Source organism: Thalia democratica, chromosome 4, assembly GCF_965202585.1.
Source record: "Thalia democratica chromosome 4, ktThaDemo2.hap1.1, whole genome shotgun sequence".
Classification (NCBI taxonomy): Eukaryota; Metazoa; Chordata; class Thaliacea; order Salpida; family Salpidae; genus Thalia; species Thalia democratica.
In genome coordinates this window covers 53,057,188-53,072,870 of record NC_139168.1, presented here as the reverse complement: position 1 = coordinate 53,072,870, position 15,683 = coordinate 53,057,188, and the positions used below count along the sequence as shown (strand labels likewise).

The following is a 15,683-nucleotide window of genomic DNA, read 5'->3' as shown; positions in this document are numbered from 1 at the left end:
AAACTACATCTTAGAAATAATTAGATAGAAAATGCTAAATTCCAGACTAAACCAATGTTAATGTGACCAAACAAATCAACTTTTGGACAAAAAAAAAAAAACTAAAGTAGAAAAAAATCAATAAAAATTTGGATATTAAATGACAAGTACTATTAACTCCTTAAACAAAGTAAATAGGTGAGTAGGAATGATCACTTATGACGTTGAGAATTACTATTTAAAAGATAACTTTTAAGTTCATGCTGGAACTTTCCAAAATGACTTATACTTTTTAAACTTAATGGTAACTTAGTCCATAACTTACTACCTTGGAAGGATAGTGATTTATGACCTATTTTGCTGTTGAATCTGGGTAGGAAAAATTTGTTTCTGAAGACCTGGTATGATAATTATGTATATTTTTTACACTTTTATAGTAATTTTTAAAGTTATCTGGTAACAAATTGTTGTTAAACTTAAACAGACCTAATTCATATAGATACAGACTCTCAACAACTAATATTTTTTTCTGAGTTTTTAATTCTCTTACACTGTCATCATATTTCTTATAATGTATGCATCTAAGTGCTCTGTTTATGAGAACATTAATATCATTTATAAATTTTTTATTTGCTTTTCCCCAGCCCAAGCCATATCTAACATTGCTCATAAGCAAAGAATTAAAGATCAAATATAATGCTATTTCATTTAAGAAGAGTCTGGTTTTATATAATATATCCAATGTTTTTTGTAATTTTGTTTTTATAGTTTCTATGTGTTCTGAGCATTTTAAATTTCTGTCTATAATTATTCCCAAATTTATATAGCTATTTGTGTTTGATATAACTGTTTTACCTATTTTTACATTAGGATCTTTATTTTTCCAAAAAATATTTTTTGATTGATATAAAATCATGCTTCTGGTTTTATTAAGATTTAATTTAAGTTTGTTTTCCATAAGCCAATCTGATACCTTTTTAATTTCTATGTTAATATTTTTAATGTCATTTAGATATGTGTCTTTTGTATATGTTTTGTATAACATTGTGTCTTCTGCAAAGTTGATGATCTTAAGACCAGTGTTGTTCTGTAGGTCATTTATATGTATTAAGAATAACAACGGTCCTAATACTGACCTTTGTGGAACCCCAACTTCACATTTTTCACAGGTTGACTCATATCCTCCAAAGCTAACAAATTGAATCCTTCTATCTAGATATGAGCTGATTAGTAGATGCATATTTCCTCTCACACCATAACATTCCAATTTCCTTAGTAAAATATTTCTATCTACACTATCAAACGTTTTACTTAAATCCAAAAAGACTGCAAAAATTGCGTTTCCTTTATCAAAATTGGACATAACCCCTTCAACAAATTCAGACAAAGCTAAAGTGGTGGAATGATTCTGTCAAAAGCCAAACTGAGAATTGTTTAAAAATTTATTTTTAGAACAAAAAAAACTGTACAGGCGACCATAGATTACTTTTTCAATTATTTTATTTAAATCAGATAGAAGTGAAATGGGTCTATAATTTCCTGGTTAAGTTTTTAATCCTGATTTAAAAATTGGTATTACTTTTAAAAGTTTTAGGCTACTTGGATAAACACCTTCATAAAATGCTTGGTCAATTATTTTGCTTAGTAATGGGGATATAAGATTGTTTACTTTCTTAAGGATCTTTACAGATATACAATCTTCACCACTGGCTTTGTTTGGATCTAAACTCTTGATAGAATTAAATACATCAGTTTCTGTTACATCTAACCAAAAGAAACTGTTACTAACATTTTTTATTTTATTAGCTTAGTTCAGAGTATCCTTTTTTTTGTACAGGTCTGTAAGCCAACATTTGTAAAATGAGTATTTAATTTATCAACTATTTCAACTGGTTTGGTATAAGAATTTTCATTTATATCTAGCTTGTGTGGAAATTGGTTTTCTTGTTTTTTCCTATTGGTTATACTATATATTATTCTCCAAATTTTAGATGTTTTTTTTTTTTTTCAGAGATTTTAAGCATGTTTTCATAGTATACCTTTTTTGATATAGTTCTAATTTTTGTAAGTTTGTTTCTGTATTTTTTATATTCTTGAACTTTAATTGGATTATTAAAATTATCTTTGCAGATACTTTTGTATAATTTATTTTTTTGTTTTATGAATTTCAATATTGCTTTAGTTATCCAAGGTTTTGATTTCAATTTTAGTTTAGCTTTAGATAATTTTTTATTTGGAACATTTTTGGTTAAATCTTTAATTTTTCTTATTAGGTTATTAAATTTTGTATTAATAGAACTTTCAGATTGAATTAAATTGTTAGTTACATGTATGCTAAAAATAAGTGAAGCATCTGCTAAAGGTTTTTTGGTATTGATTTTTGAGAAGTCTTGAAAGTATTGGTTTTTGTTTTTGAAATAATTTTTCATTAGGTTGCAATTTTTAAGTTTTATAAAAAGGGGAAAGTAGTCTGATATATCTGACATAAGCACTTGGCACTGAATAACTTTTTCTGTGTTTGAGCAATAAAAATGATCTATCAATGTACCCCCAGAATTATTAATTCTAGTTGGGACTTTGATGATATTTGTAAGACCAAATCCATTTATATGATTTAAATAATTTTTCACTGATGTAGCTTTATTATTTAAATAGTTAATATTAATATCTCCAAATATACAAATATCTTTATAATTATTTATATTTTCTAAGAAAAAATCTGAGAATTTTTTACTGAATTCAGGAATCAAAGCATTAGGGTGACGGTATATAATGCCTACTAAAATATTTTTATTGTTTTTAGTATTAACTCCTACTGATATTTTTAAATATATAGATTCATAACTAGCACATATAAAATTTAAGTCTTTTCTGATTGAATACGTTATTGATTTTTTGACATACACACCAACGCCTCCTGAGTTTGACATACAATTTACACAATGAAAATTGTTACCAGTTAATAACAAAAAATTTGTGTTGGTATTTTTATTAATTTTAGTTTCACTAATTCCTATTATATCAGGTATGATTTTATATGAGTACATTAATTCCTCTAGCTTAGATTTATTTCTATTCAAACTTCTTATATTTATGTGTAAAAAACTTAAACTGCCTTTAAAATCTTTATCTAATATTTTTTCAAAATCATCTGAACAGGAATACTGAGTCCCCGTAACAAAAGGTCCAGTCTGGATATTATATGTTTTATTTGAAATGCTATTATTTATCATAAAAAGTTCATTAACTGGACTAAATGGAAAAATATTTTTACAAAAACAATTGTTATTATTACAAATTTTGCAATTTTAGCTACAAATATTACTTAGGTTAATGTTTTTTAGTTCTTTAATACTTATTAAACTAAAAGGTTTTTTTCTGTACTAAACAATTATAACAAAAAAAAAAGGTTCATTAGATTTACTTAAAAAAAACAAATTGGGAACTAGAAATTTTACAACATTTAAAATGTGACCATTGGCCACATATTTCACAATATATACAGTTATTTTTCACACGTTTTTACACACTAAACAAATATATACACTTTTATTAACAGACATTAAAGTACTAAAATGTTTCTAAACAAGATAACAAAGTTCTCAAATAAGAATCTAGGTTATCTAAGTCTGAAATATTTCTTACCGTAACTGTATCTGATCCCTCTTTTTTTCTTGATAAACTGTTCCATTTGTAGTCCAAAGAAACTTCCAGTTGTTAGTTTTTCTATAACAGTTTGCCATATAGAATAATTGTTTATTTTTGGGAGTAAGATTTTCATTTATGTACACGTTTGTAATACTATCATCTAGTGAACTAATTTTAGCTTTAGCAAGATTCTTTTTATTACTATATATGTAATTTCTTTTATTAATATTTTTGAATCTAATTAAATTAGAACTTTTGATTACTTCATTTTTATTATCTTTTTTAACTAGTTGTCTTGCTGACTCAATATCTTCCTCACACAACAGAGGGTCAATTTTTTTCATGACCTTCATTGCAACATCAACTACATTTTCATTCTTCATAAAAGGCACTCCACTGATTTTGACATTCCTACTTTTTAAATTTCTTTCAATGTAGTCAAGTTGTAGGCTTGAATTACTGACCTCCTTCTTCATTTCTTTCAATTGAACATTTAATCTCTCATTGTCTAACTTAACAAATTTTACCTCCTTGATATTTTCATTCTCTTTTTTCACATCTTCAAACTGATTGTTTAGAAAAATAAGTGACTTTTTCATGGAGTCTATTACCTCTGCCTGATTTGCCAAGTTTCCCTTAATTTCCTGCATTTCATTAAAAAAGGCATTAGTTGATTTTTTTTTTGACTTCAGTTAATTTTTCTATCATTTTCTTTAATGTTGAGCAATTCACTTTCTCAGCCATTTTAATTAATTTATTTAATTTTTTAACTATCTCCTTATTCAAATAGAATAAGATAGCCAATGCTAATAAAAAAGTCAAATTAAATAAGAAGTACTAACTATTTGCAAACTATTCACATTACCAAAAGCTCTGCTTTAAAACTTAAACTAGCACCCGTTAATTAGTAAGTTAAATTATTTGTAATTGTAAAAAGTTTTTGATCGCCCCTAGAATTTTTTTTATTTCATTTAAACACAATGCCAAATTAAAACTTTTGATTACATAAACTTTATTCAATAAAGTAATTTAACAAAAAAATTTTTTAATTTGTAGCTAAAATATATTAATTAAAATTGTACACTAATTTAAACAACAATATAGTTACGTCATAAATCTAAGTTAGAATTTTGATCTTTAAATTTCAACAGTCTGTTTATAACATTATCAATTGCAAATGTTGGGTTTATTATTCTATTTCTGTTTTTTGGCAACTAACTTCAATGTGAGTCATGTTTTACTATTTTAAAGTATATAACATTATAATTTTTTTTTCTGGTCTATATTACCAACAAAATTCTTAAAACCGTAAGATAAGCATTAAATTTTTACTCAAGTTTAGTATCTTTAAGTTTTATTTTTGTTGTTAAACCATTAGTTTTTAATTTTGTTTTACTTCCATTTATTTTGTTCAAAAAAATTTTAGATTTGTTTACAACAACTAGGGGTCTCCTATATGTAAGTATAGGAGTGAAACATTGTTTTGTTAGTTTAAACAAACTGTTTAAATAACAAACTGTTAAATACAAACTGTTAAAATAAACATTGGATCTTTTATAAGTTTTAAACTTTTCTTAAAATGTTGATATAAACCTTTTCTACTCTTTATTTCTGACTTCAGGCTATCTAAAGTAAGTTTCAAAACTTTTGTATAGCAGGCAAAATTTACATGCTCACAGGCCGCAGCTTTTTCTTTTTGCGAACTGATTTAAACTTAAATTTTGTAGAAATGGTGGACGGATTCGGCCCACGGGTTGTACCTTGTTAACCCCTTTTCTAGAACTTTATGATTTTATTTTATCATTTTAGTACTATTTTATACTATATACTTGTCAGGTTAATATGTTAACAAAAGAAACTCATAAAAAAACCGATAGATTTTTTGTAAAACTCTATCTTTAATAGTCTTTTTGTAATAGTTGATGTTTCTGAATATATTTGAACTTTAAACTATATAACAAATCAAGTAGTTCATATTAAGTTTAGACTACTTCTGATACTTAATTTAATAGTATTTGTACTTTAAACTATATTTTTTCATTTTTCTTTATTAAATTAAGAAACTATTAAGTTGTTCCAAAAAAAAATTACAATAATACAGAATTATCTCCTAATTTTAAATATTTGGTACATACCAAGGGCGTAGCGTGAGAAGGGACACTGGCGCATGTGTGCCACCCAAAAAAGAAAAATGTAAAAAAAAAAGAATGTAATATCTTTATCCTTTATAGTTTATTTTTTCTGCTTAATTTGCCTTTTTTCAACTATGTTTATCTAGTATTCAAAAAGTTAAACGAAATTTTGAATACCAATTAGTGACAAGTTAGGAAAGTACATGTTATTACTCAATATACTGATTTGGTGCGTAATTGCAAATGCACACCAATGTTGATGAAAAACTCCATAAGAAAAAATTTTATAAGTTCATTAACTTCATAAGAATTTAGACTCAAAAAGTACGCAATTAATATAGCGCACCGCTGTAGTATAACCTTATGTCAGATTATTTTTCTACAAAAAGTTTACAAAAATACGTCACGCTTAAAGAAAAATTAAACAATTTTACAAGTTTTTTTTTTATGCTGCATTGTTAAGACTACTGCTAGTTTTCTGAACATTATTTTTGTAAACATACAAGATTATCGTGTCGGCCTAATGAGAAATAAACTTTGTTTGTGATTTTTATTTTAAACAAATACAATCAAATGAATTAAATTTAAAAATTATACTTTTAACTATTTTACAAAGTTGTAATAAACTGTAATAACAGTTATAAAGTTGGTCTATTTTAACTTCTGTGTAACTTTATTTAAATTATGTGCAATGAGGTGTTGTTATCACTGTTGTATTGTAAACTAAAGAGATTGATATTTTTTTCGTAAATAAAACAGATACTTTTGTATTATTGAATATATTAATTTTTAAAGATATTAAGTTTACTATTAGTAATAAAAACAATTTTTATTTAGTAAGTTTACATTTTTGCAAGTATAAGTAATTCTAATGAAGTATATACTTTTATTTAATTGTTTAATTTTGTAATATATAAATATTTTTTAAAACAGTTAACGAAATTATTTTACTTAATAAATTTATTTCAATTATATTACTTATAAAAAGTTTTTTTATAGCTAATTACAAAAGTTTTAATTTAGAGGATTTTTTGAGAAAAAAATTTGCGCACCCCTGACCAAAATACCACGCTACGCCACTGGTACATACTGTCTACAGCACGCTTGTAAAGTTTGCTTTTAAAGACTTTATAAATAGTTTAAAAAATAGTTTTACTTTTAAAGAGATTAAGATTCTAATAGTTTTATGATCTAACTTTTTAGTCAATTTGATCTGACATTTAAACGTTAAATAAAAAAGTTTTGCTTTGAAACCATCAAAAAGCCTGTCTCAGCTCATAGAAAAATATTTAGAAAGAGATTATTTTATTGTTAAAACATTTTCAACTCTGCAGAATAGTACATACTTACTTAATATATACTGTTCATGAATAAAACTAAAATTTAGTTTTAATAAAATAGTAATTTCAAAATGTAAGTAATTTTAATAACAGACTGTAATTTAAATTTTCTATACATATTCATATGCACATAATAAAAATAACTTGCAAAATTTTAAACGAGTTAAGACACCTCCACAGAGTTCTGTAAAAAATAATTACTATTTAACACACAAAAATGTATATTGTTTCAATAAAGAAAAAGTACTAAGAATTTTTTTTCTTATATGTTTAAGCAAACTTGCATCGCTAAGATCTTTATTAATAAACTACTAGCTTGAATCTTTCAATATTTAAATACAATACACATATATTTAATTGATTATACCATAAACCACAGTTTTTTTTTACAATTTTTCATAAATGAGATAATCCTTTCTCATATAATAACCATAAAAAACTAATTTTATTTGAAACTTTTTACAGAATTTTAGATTTTACATATGTGATAAAAACCGTGACGTAGTAATGATGCTAAAATTTTTGTACAAGTTTGAATGTATACTGCTTTTGGTTTTGTCATTACTTTAAGAAGTTTTTGTAATTATTATAAAAGGATTTGTAAAATACCGAAGAGAAAAGTTATATTAGATAAATGTTTTAAACTCTGTTTGTGTGCGCAGCTTAACTTTACTAGGATTTTAATTTAGTTGCGTTTAGTTTTTCTAAAAAAAGAGGTTAGATAAAGTATATTGTATGCACATATTTTGCCTTTCGCTTTTCTTGTTTAGAGATTTAGTCTTACCTGCTTTAACTATTTTGATATTTCTGAAATTATAAAGTCTGCAAAAAAATTTAGTATTGAATTTTGATTTTTTCTGCTTAGTTATTCCTATTTTATCTTAAAACTTGTATTGTTGTCTTTTAAATCCCAAGTATAGTTTCCTAGTTCTGTTGTATGTATTTACTTTGTTAAATTAAGACTTATGAATTCTAATTTTTCTTTAAAACACTTTCTAAGAATTATATAGGAATCATAAGTTTTCATTTAACAAAATAAATATAAATTTAAAATCAACTTACTGTACAAAAACCTTTAGCATCATTACTACGTCACAATAATTATAACATTTTTAAACTCTAAAATTCTGTAAAAAATTTCAAATAAAATTAGGTATTTCTGATTATTTTATGAGGTAGAAGTACAGTAACCTCTCGCTTATTTACGCTTATTGTGTCCTCAGAAAAATTGCGTAAAGACACAAGAGATCGTAAAGATACGAGAGGTACCAAGTATGCTTATTATAATGGCTGTTTTTTTTGATATTGCTTCTAATTAAAAGCAGACTGAGTACTTTCCCACTTTTAACAATTTGTTTACTTTATTTATAAATATGAAAACAAAAGATAAAACTCTACATCTATTAAAAAAAAGAGAATTTAAGTTTAGATAAAATAATAATACTTGTAGAAAAATTTTACTAATTTGAATAATAAGTAGATTTTATCTTTATTTATATGTGACTTATTTGGTACTTAACATTTATATTCTATTCTACTTAGCAAATTCAATTTATAATTAAGCATTTGTTTACAATTATGAAATGGTGTGCTGTCTATAATAAAATTTGTTTCTATAGCCTTTTACAAAAATATGCATTTGGAGCTATAATGAATTTCTTCTTTTAACCAAAATATATGAAATATAAGAAAAATGTATAAAAATTGTTTATACTACTCAACTTTTTCTAATTTGACCTTTGCCCACATAAGGATAAACTTGTCTTGCATTGTATTAAATTATATTAATGGATATTTTGAGTAGGGATGAAATTTCATGCTATAGGAATTTTGAGGAATTGAAATTAAAATTTTCATTTTTTGAATTTTTTAGAATTCTAAAATGCGTAACTAAACGAGAGTGCATAACGTCACGAGTGCGTAAAGATGCGAGAGGTTACTGTATCTAATATATGAAATAAGTGTTAAAAACTGTTGTTTATTTATAATTAATTAAATATTTAGCTTCAATTTTATTTGTCGAGCACTAATGAACAAAACTTTATAATAAAACTATAGATATACCAATATACAAAGGAAAAACTCAAAATTTAAATAAAAACTATCACCATTTATTTTAGTTTACTGGAAAAAACAGTAGTTATAAATAACAACTGTAAACTAAGTAAAAAACTCCTCAAAGTAAAACTTGATAACACAGATTTTGTTAGCATACATTCCAAAGATGTATACTAAGTTCAGTTTTTAGAAATACCAGTAAGACGTAATTTAAATTATACAAAACCGTTGTAAATTAAAAAACTAAACCAAAAATTATTTTATTCAAACATTTAAAAACAATAGTAAACAAAACTGAATAATAAATTTCAAAAGAAAATAAAAATGACCAACAAAATTTGTTTTATTAAGTTCTAATATAAAATAAATGTTACTTTTTCAGTTGTAATTTATATTTAGCTACAGTATACATCTAAACAAATGTTGATAGTTTTTTTGAATAAATCTCGATTTTTTGAAATGTATAATTAAGTTTGAAATTACCGTATGTTATTTAAGTTTTATTCATACTATTATTAACAAAAGTGTTCAGCAATTAGAGTTTAAAAAATTTTTAAAATATTTTAGCAATAAACATTTTTTCTCTTGCAAAAAAAAGCACTTAAACAGGTTTGATATAGAAAGCAGACAAATAAAAGCAGAAAAACCATTAAAAAACGCTGGTTTTCATGGAATGTTTGCGTATCAATGGGGGGGATACTCGGATGTTGATCTAGCAGTGGATGAGTTTGGTCTGTGGGTCGCTTATAGGTAAGTTGTTCTCCTTTATATATTAAATAGTTAAAAAAAAAAAAAATTTTGAGATAGTCACTAATCACTTCCAGTTTTAAGTGTTCTATCATCGGGTTTGCAGAAGTAATTTTCTCGAATAATTTTAAGCCGTTAAGAACACTTAATTATAGTGCTGTAATTCAAGCTATAAAATAACAGCTTCAAAAATCTTGCTAAGACAACTCTATAGATATGGATAATATTTACAAAACATCTATATGTATATTTAAAAGACACAAACAAAGACTAATTAAAAATAGGAACTATTCTCCTGAACTAAATGAAAACCGAAAAACAACAAAACATGTATTTTATGTACCTTAGAAAAGAACGAAGTTGTAAAAACTAAAAAAGAATCATGCGATACAAAAGAAAAGACAGCAACCCTGTCTTCACAAGAAAAATGTTTTTTTTTTTAAGAACAAAAAACATTAAACAAAAACAAAACTAGCACCAAAACTAAACCTGAAATAAGAACGAACAAGATGAAATAAAACATACATAAAATTTTACAGAAGTTGTTTCTAAGATAAGCTACCTAAAACTATTCAAATTTATTTCACACGTCATAATGTGTATTTTTATAATTGTTAAAAAGTTTTTGCTGTTAACTTCATTATTGTTCTGATGACACGCTTAGAGCGTAGAAAATATAATGAACAAATCGAAGATTAATTGTTTTTTTTAGTTATTAATATATGTTAATAAATTTGCATAAATTTTATATGATATAAAAATATTTTTAAATTGATACTTACCTACGACTACTTAAACTCTGAACTTAAGTTACAGAAGTTTAAGTTACCATTCTTTAAAATACAGTTTTAATACAAAACACAGCAATTTAAATGACAAAAAAAAAACAAAAGCTTATTTAGCTGGAATTTTAATATTTAATCTCATTGTCATGCTTTAACTTATGACATCTTAGTTTTGTTTATGACATTATTTTTCTAAGCTATTTAGATTTTTGCACTTTTTTGTTAAAGATACCTTAAAATTAATCTTATATTTATTCTAGTTACGTTTCATTTTTTTGTTTAGTATTATTTAACTCTTTTAACGTAAACTAGTTTATACTTTGTTTTTTATATATAATCTACTTTAATTACTATTTTTTCCATGGTTTACATTTCAACTTTTTTATTAAGTAATATAACTATTTTTTCAAAGAAAATATATTTACAGTTTTAATAAACAAAAAATATTTATAAACAAAATAAGGCAATGGTAAAATTTGAATATATTTTAAAATTCTATTTTAATTTGTTTGAGTATACATTGTAAATCAAGTTTTAATTATAATAACTATCTTTATAGTGATTTTAGTTCATTTGTATAGTTTGAATTAATTTTTAAAAGTAAATAGATTACTACAATTTGGTTTTAAATATTTCTATTCTTTAGAGATTTTGCAATAAGAATTTATCTATAAAAATTTAGTTGTTTTATTTTTTAAACGTTTCTAAAGACAATAAAAAGAGATTATAAAACAAAAAGGTACTGAATAGTACTTATGTTGTCTTTTAATGTTAACAAAATGAATCAATTAAATATTGTTAATATTATTTGTTTATGTTATCACTGTTATAACTGTTAATATGTTATTTTTATCGCTTAATTCTATTGATCTATCGAATTCACAAGTTCCGGGTCCGGCCGGACAATGATCCTGATTATTTTCTGATTGAAATCGGGCCGCATCTTTTTTTCTAATTGAGATCCGGCTGGGTCCGGATTCAGTTAATTTAAAAATTTGAAAAGTTTAAATGTTGAACTAAAATTCTTAGATTTTCTATTTTTATTTATAACCTATAATAGACTGTAGAAAACATTTTAGTCGACGGATCATGTTTACCAGAAAAGCCTTTTGCGGACTAGACATATAAAGAAATAAATTTTGACAGACCGCGTAAATAAAATAAATCTTTTTTTTTCATTTCTTTTAACGAAAAATTGTATAAAAATTCTTTGCACAAGTTTATTTTCTAAATAAAAACTACTTCTCACGCCGTAGGTTTATTCTTAAAGGCTAGGTGTAGCCCATGGGTTGTAGGTTTCCCGTTCCTAACCTTTTATTATGATGTACCTAAAAGTTAAGGAAGTAAGATAAGTATTTACTGGTTCATTAATATTCAGCTCAGTCAATTTTGTAATACATACAGTTAAAATGGAAAATATACTCAGCTTGCAGGTAAAATGTAGTATGCTACTATAGAATAAAAGTTTTTTATAAACTAATATATAGAAAAAGTGTTCGAAAATAGTTTTTACAGAACAGTAAAAACTAAATTAAATATGAAATGTAGCAATAACTTTATTGTTATAATTTGGTGCGAGACAAATAAAAAACTTGGTTTCAGTATGGTTTTATAAATAAAGCAAAGAAAATTTTACATATACAGTTTATGAAAAAACGCACTGTTAAAAATAATGGATTTTTTTTGCATAATAAACACTACAAATAACACAAATATTTCTACTAATAAAGTTGATAATCAAAGTAAAATTTTACAATGACTATTATAAAAATGTAATCATGATCATAATTTATTCATAGTTTTGATTGTTTTTACTAAATTTAATGTTGATTATTAAAAAATAACATTTAAAATTTATTAAAAATATAATTTTAGAGATATATCCATATAAAAACTAAAAATATCTAATTTTAAATAATTTTTTTTGTATAGGAAACAGCATTATGATTAAAAGAACATAAAATGATAAACAGGATAGATTTTAGGCATAAGTTGGCTAAATGTCTGCATTTTCTTATTAGTTCTAGTTTGAGATAAAATATATTTATAGTTTTAGCAAATATGAATTAAAATTATCTAACATTACATAAACTGTTTTTTTTTGCTTGGTGAATTAAGACATAATAATCTTAAAACTAGTTGGTAAAGTTCCTTAAAAAATAGTCTTTTCTAAAAAATTTTTAATAGAAACACCTATAATATTAGTTATGCATGTATGCCAAATTTAAAAGTTAATATTGGTTTAGCCACTATTAACTTGTAATACTATTCGGTAACTTTAAAAAAATCTTAAGGTTAAAATGTTTTATTTATTTTTTGCCTAGTTATTTTTGTGATACTCATCAAATTTACAAATTTAAAGAGGTTAAAGTAAAGTAGTTTATGTTTCATGTCAACAAAATTAAACAATAAAAAAAACTTTTTCTCATGTATAGAAAAATTTTTATGCAGTATTTTTAATTCTATAAAGTTATTTTTTACCCTAAGTTTTAAAGTTTACTATTCTATCTTAATATTTGCTACACAAGCTTTTAAGAAATATGAAAAGTAAAAGTGAGACACAAAATATTATTTTCAAATACAACACTAAAGTTTTGTTTTACAGTTATTAAAAAATGTTTTTTTTAATTTTGTATTTTACGTAGTGATCAACTGGTTACGAATTTCGGTTATAAACCAAGGTCTTGTAGATCACTACTTAGTTCAATTTTATAACCAGAAAAAAAAATTTTTGCTATACTTCTCTAATCGCAACGAAATTATTTTTCTTAAGCATCCGTAATACTAATGTTACAAGTACATATATACTAAAAAAACTTGCATGATTAAGAAAAGTGTATGTTTATTAGTAACAAAAACTAATATACTGATCTTTTATTGTAGCTCTACAGATCAAAAAGGTGATATTATAGTGGCTCGTTTGAACGCAGAAAATCTTGATACAGTCGAAATAATACGTACAAACAAAAAGGCAAGTTTTTTTTAAGTAATTAATGACATCAAATTAATAAAACAACAATGATATAAAAAATATTAATTACTAAATTAATATTAGTTAACAACTACCAGAAATCGGATGTAGCAAACTCTTTTATACTTTGTGGAATATTGTACACTATTACATCCTATAGCCAACTTAATTCAAGCATCGAATTTGCATACAACTTAATTCTTGATGAACCAGTTGACATATACTTAAATTTTAAAAACTTATACAAGTAAGTTTTAAAATGATACACCAAATTACAAAATAAATAACTATTATTGCATTACAAAATTAGTTTCTTTTTATTCAGGTATATGAAAACTCATATTTGATAAGCATACAGTTTAAATTTCGTTATGTTAATTAATGAGAAATTAACAAAAAAACATATATTTAATATTTTTGTTAACAGATACAATACTATGATAGACTATAATCCATCTGACCAGAAATTATATTCTTGGGACAATGGAAGAAGAGTTGTATACCACTTGACAATAAAAAAGAGCGGTATAGAAAAAAAATCACAACAAGTTTAAACAAAACATAAAGTTTTTTCAAACTTTTACTATCAAAGAAACAAAGCTATTTACAGAAATATAAAGTGGAAGCTTTATTAGGCTGAAAAGCGAGGATCTAAGTTTATGACAAAGAAAAATTCATGTTGCCTTTCACAAAAAAAAACAAGAACTTAAATTTAAATACAGAAAAAAAAAGTATAAAAAACTTTATGTGCATAAAAAATAAAAGTAGCGCACAGTTGCTATAAACAGAAAATAGTTTTAAAATTAAATGTTATAAATTTTTTTTTAGTAGCTGTGCATTCCTGTTTATACTTTATTTGTATTCTATTTAGATAATAGTACAGAAATATTTAACAAAAATCTAAGCTTAAAGTATATTGATATTTTAGTCTAGCAGGTCTAGACTTATTTTTTATTGTTTTGCTGCTAAAGTTATTTTTGTAAATACGTTATTATCCGTTTGTGTTACTTATGGTGAAGATGTACTTTAAGTCCTTGTTTGTTGTAACATTTCATCAGTTTCGTACTTTTTTATTAGGCTAGTATATAGTTTATCTTTTATTGTATTTGTAAAACATTTAAATACGTTGTAAATGAATCGTGAAAATTTAATGTTTAATTTATAACTCAAATTTAAAAAATGTTTTTTTGTTTTCTTTTATAACTTAGTTTTTTATGTTTTGACTAACTTGTGTAATTCTAAGCTTTATTTTTTATACTTAGCAGTTAAGACTAAGAAAACTTTTTGGAAGTTAAAAGTACTTGTAATAGTTATATTTAAGGCAAATTTAGCTAGACTATGTAATTTAATTAATTTTAAAATATAAAAACTGTTTAAAAAAAATTTTACTGGTTTTTTTATTTACTACATGTTTTTCATAAAATAAGGTAATGCTCTAAGTTTAAAATGTTTATATTTTGCTAAAAATATTTACTGCTTTAATAATTTTTGAATAATAAATTTATTTTTGCTTGTTTTACAAGTTATAAGTTTTGTGTCAATAATTCTTGTTGCTAATTAAATTATCAGTTAGTAACAATAAGTTTACCTTATTGTAATTTACTTTAATATGAAAAATAAAAAGTTTTTAACTTATGTAGATATAAGGAGATAAACTAACTTTTATTTTGAGCATTAGCAAAAACAATACGATGTTTTTCTATCTTATAGTAATCTATTACAGATCTCAGTTGTTAAACAAATCTAAAAAAAATTAATTGAACAAATAGGTTGAAGTTAATTTTAATCAGAACTAAAAATATAAAAAATAAAAGCTTAAACAAGAATCCAAAAATAAACAAAATAAAGCAGTATAATTCTGTTTCGAACTTCAGTTGTAAGATGTACTTAGGTTAGCAATTTAAAATTTTTTATATGTATATGTATTGTAAAAATAAAAACAAATTATTAAAATAATTAATTGGTAAAGTAGCAGTCGGCTGTTTATTATTTTAATAATTATTAAGTACAATATATATTTAAT

General features: G+C 24.0%; 1 protein-coding gene across 5 annotated transcripts in view; it reads left to right on the top strand.

The window, feature by feature from the left end:
* The window catches only part of LOC145833742 (uncharacterized), a 34,225-nt gene extending 19,285 nt beyond the window's left edge, over nt 1-14,940 (top strand). For 3 of the 5 annotated variants that reach the window (XM_082940903.1, XM_082940902.1, XM_082940901.1), the window contains exons 8-11: nt 9,767-9,907; nt 13,573-13,660; nt 13,759-13,907; nt 14,088-14,940. In XM_082940903.1, the coding sequence (XP_082797029.1) occupies nt 9,767-9,907; nt 13,573-13,660; nt 13,759-13,907; nt 14,088-14,214 (505 nt within the window). In that variant the 3' untranslated portion in view covers nt 14,215-14,940. Of the gene's footprint in view, nt 1-9,766; nt 9,908-13,572; nt 13,661-13,744; nt 13,908-14,087 lie in introns of those variants that run through there. The other 2 variants (XM_082940906.1, XM_082940904.1) reach the window with 2 other exon arrangements.
* Nucleotides 14,941-15,683: the final 743 nt, after the last annotated feature.